We start from the raw sequence: 15,156 nt of genomic DNA on the forward strand, positions 1-15,156 counted from the left end.
TAAGGGTTTCTGGCCAAGACTGTACCTCAGTGTTAATCTGAAGGCCCCTGGGCTAAATCCAGTCCCCAACAGCCCATCAATTGTCAACATCTGGACCTTCAAACTTTTATTATAGTTTCCTCTTTTTCTTTCCCAGCCACTATATTTCCTGTCCCCAATTTCTATGCAATCTTATGGGTGTCTTTACAGACTGTGGATGTTATCTTGCTGGGTAAAGTCAGCCAGTTCCTTAATAATCAGTAATGTAACTTAAAGAATTACTGTTTTGTGATTTCCTTGAGACAGGTGGACTTCAGGATTTCAGTTTAAACTTTCTAGTAAGTTTTCTGTTCCCAGTGATAGGCATTCATGGCACTGTATAGGGAAATATTTCATCCTGAGTGAATACCCTCCTCCCTCTTCATTTGAGTTGTTTCTTCCCTCTGTGAAAAACTCAACACCACCTAATGAATAAATCATTTTTTATAAGACAAGTTAATTTACTACTACTGAGAGACATACCATGGAGAAAGCCTATTAAACACCAAATCTCTCTTTCTCACTTCTGCCTGTCCTGGAAAGAATTTGGAGTCAGAGTTCTTACTGTAAGGTTGGCTGCGTCGCTGAGAGTTCGGACACGCCCCCTCCCCTCGCGGGGCGTTCAGACACGCCCCCTCCCCTCGCCGGGCGTTCGGACACGCCCCCTCCCTTCGCGGGGTGTTCGGACACGCCCCTTCCCCTCGCGGGGCGTTCGGACACGCCTCCTCCCCTCGTGGGGAGTTCGGACATGCCTCCCTCCCTTGCCGGGAGCTCGGACATGCCTCCTTCCTTTGCCGGGAGCTCAGACACGCCCCCTCCCCCCCCCCCCCCCGCCGGGAGCCCGGTAAAAAAAGCCCCATCAGGACATACCTGATACCATTTTGTCCCATCCAGGCTCCACTCCCTGTCTACTATTTTGTCCTATCTGGGCCCCACTCCCCACCATCCGGGTCCCACTCCCCTCCATTTTGTTTCATCCGGGTCCCACTCCCCTCCATTTTGTCCCACTCACCTTGGGCACAGCCAATCGGATGCCTCCACTCCCTATAAAACCCCGTGCCTGAGAGGAGTCTGCGCGACTTTTCTGGCCCCTCTTGTCGGGCCGCAGAACCTCATCCGGGAGCCTGAATAAATTCCCTTGCATTGGATTTTTTTCGTGCTGGCCTCAGTTTCTTCATTTCGTCCTCGGCGAGAACAGACCTTACACTTACCTAACATTTCAAATCCTACAATGCCGCCTAGTGGGGTGGAATATTTTTTCTCTGTGGGGGTCCTACTGGCCCTTTGTCCAAAACCTCTAGCACCCCAATTCTTCTCCCTCCTACAGCCCTCTATTAGAGACTAGACTCAATGCCCCATCTGTAAACAAAAATCCACCATTAACAGTAAAGAGGACAGTCGTTCGATTTATACGTTATTTTGAGACAACTGTTCTACATCCAACTGCATTGACATTTAAACATAAAGGGAATTTTATGTTTGGATGTGAATCAGTCCTATTCTCTGGGGTTTCAGTGTTTCACCGCCCATAAAAAGGGAAGCCAGACATAGTATTAAAAACACTCTGTCCATTAAAAGGTCTCACCCAAATACAACCTCTCCCAGATCTGTGTACTCTGGGAGCCTTATGGGCCAAGTGGGTCTCAAAAATTAACAGGACAGAGAACTGGGGCCTCAAACAGGTAAACATGATGAATCCTTCAAACTATTTCAGATCCATGGGTGAAGGTTATACTTGCATCCATGGCACAACATCTATAATGGTCACTGGGACCCAGAGGACAAGGGAAGAAAAAGGAGAGGAGGGATGTCCCTCTATCTTTCCCTCCACACTGGATCACTCTAAAAAGAAAAAAACACAGACTGAAGGATATTCTTTTCACCATCTGTTTTCTATATGGGTAACACCCCATCTTCAAGCCTGCACCCCACTCGAGTACAGCCTGGATCTCCTTTAACCCTGACAGCGAGGTTCACTCTGGATAAGCCTCAACTTACATATAAAGGCATTACAAGGTTAACCCAAGTATTTAAACTCTTCTGGGAAAATGTTCCAAAGAAGGAGAAGCCATTGGAGAAAATAACAGTGCCTATAGAGAACCCTAAATAGGACTATGATGATAACATCAGAAAATTGAAAAGGAAATTCTAAAGGAGTGTATTAGAAGAATTATATGGGATTAGAGGAAAACATTAACTACTCCAAGATTTCCATGATAGATATAGATAAAAATCCCTCAACCCTTTTATTCACTAAAGAACAGTTTTATTACTTGGGCAGCCCCTGATATCAGAAGGAAATTACTGAAACAGACCTCGTCCTAAGATTTTATAATTATTCTCATCCTCAAGTTGAAACTTTGCAATATGTAAATGACACTCTTCTCTATGCCCTAACCAAAGAAGTCTCAGGAAGACACTGACATTTTCCTCAATTTCTTAACTAAAAAGAGATATGGGTTCTCACAATTTAAAACTCAACTCTATCAGACTTCAGTAAAGTTCCCAGGTCTAGTCTTACCAAAATGGACCAGAACACCAGATGAGGAAAGGATTAAGCCCATGTCCTTTAACAGTTGAGGAGATTCTTAGACATTACAGGATCTTACAGACTATGGATACCTGGATATGGTGAAATAGCTTATTCTTTATACTACCTCATAAAAGAAGCTCAAACAACTAAAACTCACTTTATAATTTGGGAACCTAAAACTCAAAAGCCTTTAACTAAAAGAGCATTACTTAAAACATCAGCCCTCAGTCTTCCCATAGGGAATACATTCAGTCTCTGTGTATCAGGAAAAAAAATGACACTGGGAGTTTTAACTAAGGCTTGAAGTTCAACTCAACTGCTAGCGGGTTACTTAAACAAAGAACTGAATTTGGTGACTAAAAGATGGTCAACCTGCCTCTGAATCGTTAAAAGAGTGGCTTTACTGGTGTCAGAAACTACCAAATTAAACATGGGAAATTACCTATTTATACCCCACACAATATAACAGGACTGCTATCCTCGAAGAAAAATCTCTGACTAACAGACAATTACCTCCTCAAATATTAAACTTTACTGCTAGCGGGATATACAATCCAGTTGAAAACCTGCCCTTGCCTGAACTCAGCTGCTGTCTCCCAGAGGAAAATGTCTCCATTTTCCTGAACATGATTAGGAACAGGTAGTAGTACAAACTGGTAAAAGGAATGGTAAGGACCACTGTTTATATTCTCTATAAAGTTTTAATAGAAAAAGATTTTCTTAAAGAATGCTCAACATAATTGAAAATGGATATCCAAACTATGGGTGTATTTAAAACGTCATTTTTTTTCTTATTAGGTCTTGTTTTTCTGAAAAAGGTTTTCTTAGTCGATTGAATTACTTTTCTCCATTCTATCTTATCATTCTTGGTACGTATATAAAAGGCCCTAAAATAACTTCCTGAGAGTACTTGAGAAAACAGAAAATATGCCACAAATCTTTTGAGAGAAATCTGTTTTCCTTATGGAACCCCAGATCTTTGACAAACCTGACAAAAACAAGCAGTGAAAAAAGAAATTCCTATTTAATAAATGATGTTGGGAAAACTGGCTAGCCATATGTAGAAGACTGAAACTGGACCTCTTCCTTACACCTTATGCAAAAATTAACTCAAGATGGATTAAAGACTTAAATGTAAGACCTAAAACAATAAAAACCCTAGAACAAAACCTAGGCATTACCATTGAGGATATAGGCATGGGCAAAAACTTTATGACTAAAACACCAAAAGCAATGACAACAGAAGTCAAAATTGACAAATGAGATCTAATGAAACTAGAGAGCTTCTGTACAGCAAAAGAAACTATCATCAGAGTGAACAGGCAACCTACAGAATGGGAGAAATGATAGACGGGATAAAGAAAATGTAGCACATACACACCATGGAATACTATGCAGCCATAAAAAAGGATGAGTTCATGTCCTTTTCAGGGACATGGATGAAGCTGGAAACCGTTATTCTCAGCAAACTAAAACAAGAACAGAAAACCAAACACTGCATGTTCTCACTCATAAGTGGGAGTTGAACAATGAGAACATATGGACATAGGGAGGGGAACATCACACACTGGGGCCTGTCAGGCTGTGGAGGACTAGGGGAGGGATAACATTAGGAGAAATTCCTAATGTAGATGACAGGTTAATCGATGCAGCAAACAACCATGGCACATGTGTACCTATGTCACATTCTGCATATGTACCCCAGAACTTAGAAAAGAAGAGCTAAAATAATGAAGTTTGCATTTGAACTGCTTAATTCACTTAATAAGAGATATAATGTAAAATAATTAAAATTTTATTTTAGAAAAAAAAGCTCTCCAAATTTTACAAGATTTGGTTTTTGTTTTAAGGGGGAAAATGAGGACGTCATCATCACTGAGAAGGCTGTGAGGATTTTATGAGTGGCATCAAGAAATCAGTAAGGATAAACCCTCCTGTGACACAGGGAATGAGTGACAAGGTCCCAGGAATATCTGAGACGACATTAGGAACAACATCCTTCTGTACCATGTACTTTATGTCAGACACTCTGAACCAGAATTCTTACCCAATTTTAGATGATTCACTGCACTGAAATGCCAGGTAGCTGTTCACAACCACACAGGCATAGTTGGCGGCATTTGGGAGAAACTTAGTAATTTTAGAAAAATCAGATAAAATTTCTTGTTTCAGTCATTCTGTTTGTTGGGTGTCAACACTATGCCTGGCTTTGTGTGAAATGCACTATAAGAATTTAAAAAGAAATGATAAAGTTAACACCTGAAAATTTCAATCTAAGCAATCGTTAGTGAACTGTAGAAGTTCCATAACTGCCATTAAAGACTTTTCTTTTTGTATTGTTTCAAAAGAATTGCTCTCTGGACAACATGGCGAGAACCCATCTCTACTAAAAATAGAAAAATTTAGTGGAATGTGGTGATGTGCACCTATAGTCCCAGCTACCTAAGTGGCTGAGGCAGGAGGATATCTTGAACACAGGAGATTGAGGTTGCAGTGAGCCACAATTGCTCCACTGTACTCCAACCTGGCTGACAGAGAAAGAACCTATCTCAAAAATATTGCAAGATTTACTCAATTTATGTGGGCACGAACCTGGGGCTTCTGATTAGATATATGAATCATCATGTTTTTATATCAGAGAACATGTAGATTATTATTAAAATAGACACAATTCATACACATGGACACAGTCAGCAGACCCTGCTTTGCTGCTGTTCCAGTTAGGCATTGCAGCATAATAACCATCTCCAACACTTATTGACTGAAGGGAATAATTTATGCTGGTGGGAGAAGGAAGAAGAGCAGAAAAAAATATAACTATAGGGTACTTTTCTTAGTACCTGGGTGATGAAATAATCTGTACAACAAACACCCATGACAAGGGGTTTACCTATATAACAAATCTGCACATGTGCATTTCAACTTAAGAGTTTTAAAATGGTAAAAATCAATGAATTTGGAAAAAAATTTTAAATTTCTCTTTCATTTTGTCTTCTTGGCCCCTCACTTGCAAATAGAGGCCCACATATACCAATGTTTAGTACCATTACAGATGGCATTCCAGAGAAATAGCAACACTGAGGGAGTTAGGCATCAAGGACAACATTATCACAGAGTATATTTATTCTTTGTGGGCTTCAGCAATAACTGGAAAGACCAAAAGACCTTTAGATGAGGAGGCTTTAGAGTTCAGAAATGATTTTCTGCTTTTTGAGCAATGCCCTGTTTGCTGGGGGAAAAATTATGAATTTGGATTGAAAAGAATGAATAAAGATGTTGAGTAGGTTTCCAGGGGCAATTCAAAAATTGTTACTTGAACATTGACCTTGGGCTCTATGTCATCTCTTTGTACCTGAGATGCCATTCCTGGCCACCATGAGCATGGAATAGTAGCTGAGATAAAGTTGAGTGTAATGAATAGCCCATAGGAAGTACACTGACCTGGTGAATATCATTCAAAAAAGGGTAGTCACTGTGTGTTTGCCTAACAAGGCTGGCATCTAGGACTCTGTCAGTTATTCAAATAAAATAGGCACCAAGCAAGTGGCAAGTCAATATGAAATCCAAGTCATTTTCTTCTCAGGAAGCCAGGGGTTCCAGGATAGTTTTCATCCACTCAGAACACAAATTAAATAATTACCCCAAAAATGAATTCCATGCTGTGATAGGGTGTATGATCCATTATCAAATAGAGAAGTGACCAAGACTGTGACAGGGAAGGTGTAAGGAGAGTGTACCCAATCAGAACACGAGAGCTTCTAGTGAGGGGGAGGGAATTACATTCCATACTGGAAAGAAACAAGGAAGAGAAGAATTAAGAGTGTCGTTCACTGTGTGTTGGCACCTCAATGTATCTGGATGTTAGGTTAAAGGAGGGGTAACGAGAGAGGCATACCTGTGAGTGAGGTTGGAGTTGCAGAAACTGTTGCAATGAACATTGGGAGAAAAGATGAGAATGATCAAAATGACACCTGAGATGGTCCTTGCAAACAAAGAGCCTATTTGGTGGGACTCTCTTCAGTCTGCCTTCAGTGATTTTTAGGTAATATGTTGTTTCTCTTCTCCTCAGTGTTTCTCCATACATGCTATGGAGCAGATAGTCACAGCTCTCGTAGTGGGAAAAGGGCTGTCATTCTGCCCTCTTGGTAGGAACTCCAAGAAACAGAATGGAGGATGAGGACAAGGGCTACAGAGAAACCCTCCCAGAGAAAATGAAAATAGGTTTGCGGTTGGTTTTGGCAATGATATGGATTAGTGACTGCTGCCTATTTTATTTTATCCCTCTAAAATAGTGTGTTCATTGCCTTTTTCCTGTCTCTTTCAGTCTTCTTTGTTTGATTTATATAAAGCAGATAATGTGTCCCTTTTGTGCACATGTTGAGAGAGATTGCAAGTGATAATTTGTAATCACCTCACAGACACCACATCCTTATTAGATAAGATACTGCACTTCACTCTGAGCCTTTTCCTGTAATTGAATTGCCTTCAGAGATTCCTTACAGGGTTATTGTTTTTGGTATTCGGAAGTATATAAGCCAGTTGCGACTGAACAGAACTAGTGGCCAAAAATGGCCCCTCATGACTACAGTCACAATAACCACAGCTTGTGGAGTCTCTTCTTTTGATTAGGGCTTTCTGCGTGACTCACCTTGATCAACGTAAAGCCATAGAAGTGACACTGTCTGCCATTCAAAGGTAGTTTTTATAATGCCATCACCTTCTCCATAAGCCTTTTGGAAGGCTTTCTTTGGTGAAATCCAGTCACCATTCATTTAAGTCCAAGAACCATGAGACTCATTATTTGAGGAAGTTCAAGGCATGAATGGGGAGGTGAGGTAGTGAAGGAGGTAACCAGCCAGTTTCCAGGTATTCACTCAGCCCTAATGTTGAGTTAGACATGAGTAAAGCATTCTTGGAAATCCCAGCCTTAAAGATCCCTCAGAAAACAAGACTCCAATCACATGATCTACCACTCACATGAGTTCAGTAAACCTGTAAAGCTGGGAGATATCAAAATAAATGATTGCCTTTAGCCAATATGTGTTGGAAAGATTGTTATGCTGCAATTCATCACTTGTAAGTGTGTGGCCTTATTTCTGGACTCTCCATTCTGTTCTATTGGTCTATGTGTTGGTTTTCATACCAATACCATGCTGTTTTGGTTACTGTAGCCTTGTAATATGGTTTGAAATTGGGTAATGTGATGCCTCCAGCTTTGTTCTTTTTGCTTAGAATTACCTCTGTTATTTGGCTCTTTTTTGGTTCCATGTGAATTTTAAAATAGTATTTTTTCTAATTCTATGAAGAATGTCATTTATAGTTTGATAGAAATAGCATTGCATCTGTAAATTTCTTTGGGCAGTATAGCTGTTTTAATGATGCTGATTTTTCTTATCCTTGAGCATGGAATGTTTTTCCATTTCTTTGTGTCATCTCTTGTTTCTTTGAGCAGTTTTTTGTGATTCTTATTTTAGTGATCTTTTGCCTCCCTGGTTAGCTGTATTTTTAGATACTTTATTCTTTTTATGGAAATTGTGAATGGAATTGCATTCCTAATTTGGCTCTACACTTCGCTGTTTTGGCATATAGGAGTTCTAGTGATTTTTACACATTGATTTTGTATCCTGAAAATTTGCTAAAGTTGTTTACCAGCTTAAGGATCTTTTGGGCTGAGACTATAGGGTTTTCTAGATATAGAATTATGGCATCTGTAAACAAGGCTGGTTTGACCTCTCTTTCTGTTTAGATGCCCTTTCTTTCTTTTGCATAATTAGTCTAGTCAGGACTTCCAATATTATATTGAATAGGAGTAGTGAGAGAGGGCACTGCAGAAATTGTGGTTTGAAAATCTAAGTTGAAGCTCTGCTTCATTCATCATGGAGATTTTGACTATGATCTGTCAAATATAAACAAAACAAAACAAAATTCCTCTCTTATTCTGTCATATTGGCCCCTCACTTATAAATACAGGGCCGAATGTACCAGTGCTCAGCACCACGGACAGCGTCACAGGGGGACCAGCTTTGAGGAACTTGGGCATCAAGGACAATATTATCACAGAGTAAATTTATTCTGTGAGAGGCTTCAACAAAAACTGAAATGCCCAAAGACCTTTGAGAATGAAGGCTTTAGAGTCCAAAAATGACTTTCTGTGTTTTGAGCAACGCTGTATTTGCTGGGAGAAGATCAGGAATTTGGGTTGAGGTACATGGAAACAATGTTGAGTAAGTCTCTAGAGGTGATTCAAAAATTCTTTGCTGAACATTGGCTCCTGAACTCTATGTCACCACTTTGTATCTGAGATGTCATCCTGGCCACCATGAGCAAAGGGTAGTATCTGAGACAGGAATGAGTGTAACAAATGGCCCATGTGAACTGAAATGAGCTGGTGAATATCAGTCAAGAAAGGGGAGTGACCATCTGTGTTGCAAGGCCAGCATGTAGGGTTCTGTAGGTTATTCAAATAAAATGGGTGTAATCCAGGGGCAAGCAGATATAAAATCAAACTCATGTTCTGCTCAAAAAGTCATGGGTTCCAGGATAATCTTCATCCACTCAGAGCAAGAATTGCCTAATTCTCCAAGAAATGAATTCCATGCTGGTGATGGAGTCTATAGTCCTTTATAAAAATAAAGAAGTGACCAAGACTGTGACAGGGATGGTGTAAGGAGGAGAGTGTACCTAATCAGAACTTGAGAGTTTCCAATGAGAGGGGAGGAAATTTCAGTCCATACTGAAAAGAAACAAGGAAGAGAGACATGAAGAGTGTAATTTACTGTACATTGACACCTCAGGGCATAAGAAAGAAGCAGTACAGAGAGAGGCATACCCATGAGTGAAGTTGGAGTTGAACGAGCTGTGGCAATGAAAATGGGGAGAGAGGATGAAGATGATCAAAATGATGCCTGAGATGGGCCCAGCAGAAAAAGAGGCTATTTGATGAGACCCTCTTCAGTCTGCCTTGGTTGATCTTTAAGTAACATGTTTATCTTCTCCTAAGTGAGTCTTCATTTGCACTATGAAACAGATAGTCACAGCTCTTGTAGAGAGAAAAAGGCTGTCATTCTGCCATCTGGGTAGGAGCTTCAAGAAGCTAAGAATGGAGGATGAAGCCAATTGCTGCAGAGAAACATTCACAGAGAAAATGAAAATGGGGTCTTGTTGGTTTCCTCAGTGATATGGACTGTGACTGTGGTCTATTTTCTTTTCTGTCCTTGTTTGTTTGTTTGAATTTTTAATTTATACAAAGAGCTAGCATGGTTTCTTTCATTGGATGGATGCCTTGGTTATCCATTCAAGGAAGACCTCTTAGTCCAACGTAATGAAATTTATATCCTTTAAGTACTTATGGAAACAGTAGGGACACATATTGAGATACTGTTTCTGGAACAGACTGTGCTGATTTAAACAGATATGACAAGAGTGAGAACCCAGGCTAAATTTTCATGGGTGGCTCCAGTAGAGCTGCTTGTGACCATCTTGCTTTCAGGAGTGCACTGAGAAAAAGAGTGCCATTTATTATCTTTTGCCCTTCTGAAACAGGTGCGTTCACTGCATTTTCCTTGTCTGTTTCGGTCTTGTATGTTTGATATGTATAGGGCAGTTAATGTATCCCTTTAGTGCGTGTGTTGAGAGAAAGGGCACCTGATGGTTTGTAGTCACATCATGCACACCAGATTCTGACTGGATGATAAGATGCCAGACTTCAATCTGAGCCTGTTTCTGTAATTGTATTGCCTCCAGTGGTTCCTTACAGGATTAGTGTTTTTGGTATGAGGGAAGTGTAAGCCCATATACATGCTTATACATGTAAGCGTGGAACTGAGTGGAAATACTTGCCAAGGCTGTCCCCTCAGGACCACAAGTCAGAATAGCCACAGCTTGTGGATTCATATTCGTTTGATTTGGGCTGCCTGTGTGACTCACCTTGATCAACATAATGTCATAGAAGTGGCACTATCTGCCTTTCAAAGCTAGGTCCTATAACGCCCTGCACCTCCTCCTTGAGCCTTTTGGAAGGCTTTTGTTGGTGGAAGCCAATCACCATTCATTAAGGCCAAGAACCATGAGACTCTGATGATTTGAGGAAATTCAAGGCATGAATGGGGAGGTAAAGTGGGGAAGGATAGCCAGCCAACCCCCAGGTGTTCACCCAGCCCTAGTGTTGAGTCACACATGAGTGAAGCATCCCCTGGAATCCCAGCCTACAGATCATTCAGAAAATGTGACTCCCACCTCATGATCTACCACCCACATGACTCCAGTAAACCTGCAAAGCTGGTAGAGATCAGAATCAGTGGTTGCTTTCAGCCAATATGTGTTGGGAGGTTTGCTGTGCTGCAATGCCTAAATGCAACAGCAGAGAAGCAGGGTCTCCTCACCGTGTCCATTTGTATGAATTGTGTCTATTCCAACAATAAACTACATATTTTCTGTTCTAAAAACCATGACCACCTGTTTCCAAAGAGAAATCCCAGAATTGTGTCCACATAAGTTGGAAAAATCTTGCAACTGTTTAGAAACAAGAACAATCAGAATCATTGAAGGGAAATCATTAAACTCCTATGATTCTCTAACTAGTGCTTGGAGTGAAATTTTCATATGGGAAATTTGTCATCTTGTCATCTTTTTTTTTTTTTTTTTTTTTTGAGACAGAGTCTCACTCTGCCACCTAAGTTGGAGTGCAATGGCATGATCTCGGCTCACTGAAACCTCTGCCTGCTGAGTTCAAGCAATTCTCATGTCTCAGCCTCCAAACTAGCTGAATTACAGACACATGCCACCACACCCAGCTAATTTTTGTATTATTAGTAGAGATGACTTTGCCATGTTGGGCAGGCTGGTCTCATACTCCTCACCTCAAGTGATCTGCCCGCCTCAGTTCCCCAAAGTGCTGGGATTACAGGCATGAGCCACCACTCCTGGCCAGGAATTTGTCATCTTTTTCTAAAGTTCCTTCAGAGCAGCCTGCACTGAGCGAGGCATGGTGTTCATATAGAGTAAATATCCTGGGAACAATAGAATTAAAAAATCCCACCTGATTGTCCTAAAGTTACAGTTTCTCCACAAAGCCACCAGTGATACCAGCATGGCTGTAAACAGCTACCTAACTTTTCAGTGCAGTGAGTCATCTGAGATTGGGTAAAGATTTTGATTGAGTGTCCGACGTCAACTATGTGCTATAGAAGGATGCCATTCCTAATTTCTCAGACATTCCAGGGACTTTGTCACTCACTTCTTGAGTCACAGGAAGGTTTTTCCTCTTTGATGTCTTAATGCTTCCCATACAATCACTCAGATCTCTTGAGATGACTACTTTCTCTTTCCCTTAAAGAACCAAATCTTGGGAAATTTGATGAACTTTTAATAACCAAATGTATGGGAAGGAGTGAGGAGGGATTATTCTGTTAACAGGCTCTGGGAATCTCATGGTCATGTAGAAAGAGGGATTCCTCAACAGTGAGGAGTAGTTATCTCTTGCAACTGCAGATAGTCATTGAGGTCATAGAGACCTCTTTCCACATTTGGAACCTCTTCACAGATTTGGGCGGGAGTCGATGGGCAAAGGTATAACAGCGTTGGCCATTTACCATTACCTACAAGAGGAAAAATGCATCAGAAAGCAGTACACCACCAAACAAGGTTTCAGCCTCCTCTCCACTGTATCCTCATACCTGCGACATCCCCTGAGAAAACTCCTAGTTATACAACTGAACCCAGTAGATAAACTTCTGTTGACAGACTATCTTTTCTGACTATTTGAGACAGTTGCTCACTTTATTTCTAATGTTTCCTCTTATTCCTCCAGTGAGGCTCTACCACTCAGTGTTGCAAGGTCTCTGCTCAGCCTCCCCTCTAGCATCAAAGATCCCCAGGGCCAGGGACTGTGTCCATGAACTTGAATCCCTGCATCTTACACTGGTCCTTGCACAGGTTAGTGGCCGACAGTGTTCATTGAATGCATACATTTCAGTTCCGTGAACTATGACTGCCATTCACTGCTGAGGGCCTAGTTTCTCTTTGGAGTAGCCCAGATTTGGGCTAATTGTGGCAAAGCATGAAACCCAAGCATTCTTACAAAGGTAAAACAGGACAGGTATTGTGAAACATAGAATATTATCTTCAACAACTTCTAAGCATATAAAAAGATCCACATTTAAATCTGAATAAAATGTGAATATTTTGGTATACTCACTGGAGAATGCCAGAAAGTATGAATATATTCTTCATACTGAGGCTATAGAGAAAGTCACCTTATAAGTGTTAATGTATCAAATTTAAAATTCACACATCTTAGAACCATTTTTTTCATTTCTTTGTAATCATTTTCCAATTAAGCATTGAGAGGTTAATAATGGCAAAGAAGTTAATTAGAAATCTTAATAGAGAATTATTTGTGAGAGCAAAATATTTAAAACGACCTAAATGTTCATCAGAGGGTCAAGTTCATTAACTCTGAGTAATAATTCCAGTTGAATATGATGCAATTTTTAACAGCTGAGGAAGCACCATGGATTGAGGATGTCTTCAAGATACATTTGTTCACAGAAAATCAACATTGCTTCCTAAAATGTAGTGTGTAGAGCAACTTATACCAGGATTTGCTTAAAAACAAATGAAATCATAAACCTGTGTGCTTCCATAGGCCTGTGTTTCCTCTGGAAGGAGAGTAAAGCACTGGTAAAGTTCTCAGGAGTAAGCTTGGGGTCTAGGATTGAGATGAAGTCTAAATTTTGACTGACAAAAACAATTTTTTTCTTAACCATATTGTATTCATTCAGCCAAATGAAAGTTTAAATGACATAAGTAGAAATGAGCACTATGGGAAAAGACACAGGATATTCTGCAACTTGGGGAAATGACAGGTGAGCTGACCTTGACCCTGGTAAAAAAATTTTTACCCAGATATAGGTAAAAAATCTGAGGATGGCAGTGCAAGCAGAGGGTGCTCTGTGATGAAAAGGCCTCAGCCAGGAGTAGTTACAGGAGATGGGTCCCAAGGGACTGGTGGGGCCAGCTCAGGAAGAGCTGCCTCCTGCTCTGGGAGCTCCCGGGGCACTCACCTGGTACTCAATGTCCAGCACTAGGATGGTCAGTTCAAATTCTTTGCCAGCCTCAAAGGGCACATAGCTGACTATCACTTCTTCCTTCCAGATCCCATCCTCACGGCTGTTCATGACCACACAATGGCCAGTGTACTCTTGGAAGTGGAAGGCGATGTCTGAGTTTTCACCCATCCCCGTGAGTAAATCCACCTGCAGCTGTGGGTCCTTGCCAAGGGAAGAGCACACAGGGTTGTGGACAGGTCTCTCTCTTGTGGGGGCACATATGGGACACGCAAAGAAATCCTTCCCACCTTTTCATAGGTAGAGTGAAGACTTGGTGCTGATACTGTAAGCCTCAGCCCTCTGGGGCTGCTTCAGCTTCTCCTGCCCTTGAGTTATGAGATGCTCTGTTCCTCATCACAAGATGGAAACTGAGCCATAGTCATTAATCTTGGCCTAAGAGTTGTCCACTCCCTGAAAATTCTATCCTTGATTAGGAGCCACAGCCCCAGTCCCTGAGTGTCCTCCTACCTGAGTCACCATGACTAGCCCACAGTGCAGCCACTGTAGGTTTCTTGTCTGAAGCTGGAGGGTCTCCAAGACCTGCACCTGCACAGTGCCTCCATCCTGCCAACTAGACATTTCCACATCACTCACACATGAGGTCATCCCCTGAGCAAATATTCTCCCTTCTGCTCCACCCCCACCCTTGGACCATGGAGTACTCACATGAAAGGGAGGCTCAGCGTCCCTCTGATTGTGATATGAGAACCAATGGTCAAGGACACAAGCCGTTGAGGGTGGCACCTTCTGTAACAGATTCTTTAGAGATCAAAGAACAGACTCTGAGACTTCCCCGCTTTCATCCTACCACAGGCAGGGCCCGTATTCCTGAAGAAATGAAGGACCCATAGGTAAAAGAAGGGTTCAGAAGCCAAGGCGCCTGAATTCCAGTCCTCATTCTGCCTCTTACAAGCAGTGCCATCTTAGAGCCATTACTTGAACTCTCCCTGCCTTAGTTTCCCCAGGACAAGGAGGATTAGCAGGAATTCCTACTTTGTAGGGTGTTCTTGGTAATAGATGAGTTAATATATGTAAAACTTTTACCCTAACCCTTGGCATGTATAGGGCCTGTTAGGGACCCTAAAAGAAAAGGGGAGTCCCCCTGGAACACTGAACTGCCTTCATTTTCAACTCTGAAACTGTGAAAACAAGACTTGAGGATTTAAGAATTTAGAAATTCACTCCAGTGAGAAACAACACTTGTTGAAAGATGGAAGGAAATAATAAAGGAACAGGAAACCCCTGTGTGAGGGATACACATGCATCACAATCATCACGGGCAATGCATGTCCTTTCTAGAAGGGGACACATTGCTGAGAGCACAGCCCCAGGACTTGTACAAATGAAATGCCTGAGTCAGGGACATAACTGGAGGGAATGATTAATTTCTAAAATGACTACAAGTGGTTGTTTTTTTTCGAGACAGGGTCTTGGTCTATCACCCAGGGTGACGTACAGTGGTGCAATCATAGCTTACTGAAGCCTTGAACTCCTAGG

General features: G+C 41.4%; 1 protein-coding gene across 2 annotated transcripts in view; it reads left to right on the top strand.

The window, feature by feature from the left end:
- Nucleotides 1–15,156, top strand: part of LOC105723400 (galectin-4-like) — a 135,497-nt gene that overhangs the window by 106,657 nt on the left and 13,684 nt on the right. Inside the window, exons 7-8 of one of the 2 annotated variants that reach the window (XM_064381324.1) lie at nucleotides 12,360–12,484; nucleotides 13,706–13,792. In XM_064381324.1, the coding sequence (XP_064237394.1) occupies nucleotides 12,360–12,447 (88 nt within the window). In that variant the 3' untranslated portion in view covers nucleotides 12,448–12,484; nucleotides 13,706–13,792. Of the gene's footprint in view, nucleotides 1–12,359; nucleotides 12,485–13,705; nucleotides 13,793–15,156 lie in introns of those variants that run through there. The other variant, XM_064381325.1, reaches the window with a different exon arrangement.

This window comes from Aotus nancymaae, unplaced genomic scaffold (assembly GCF_030222135.1).
Source record: "Aotus nancymaae isolate 86718 unplaced genomic scaffold, 86718_ANA_hifiasm-v0.15.2.pri h1tg000028l, whole genome shotgun sequence".
Lineage (NCBI taxonomy): Eukaryota > Metazoa > Chordata > Mammalia > Primates > Aotidae > Aotus > Aotus nancymaae.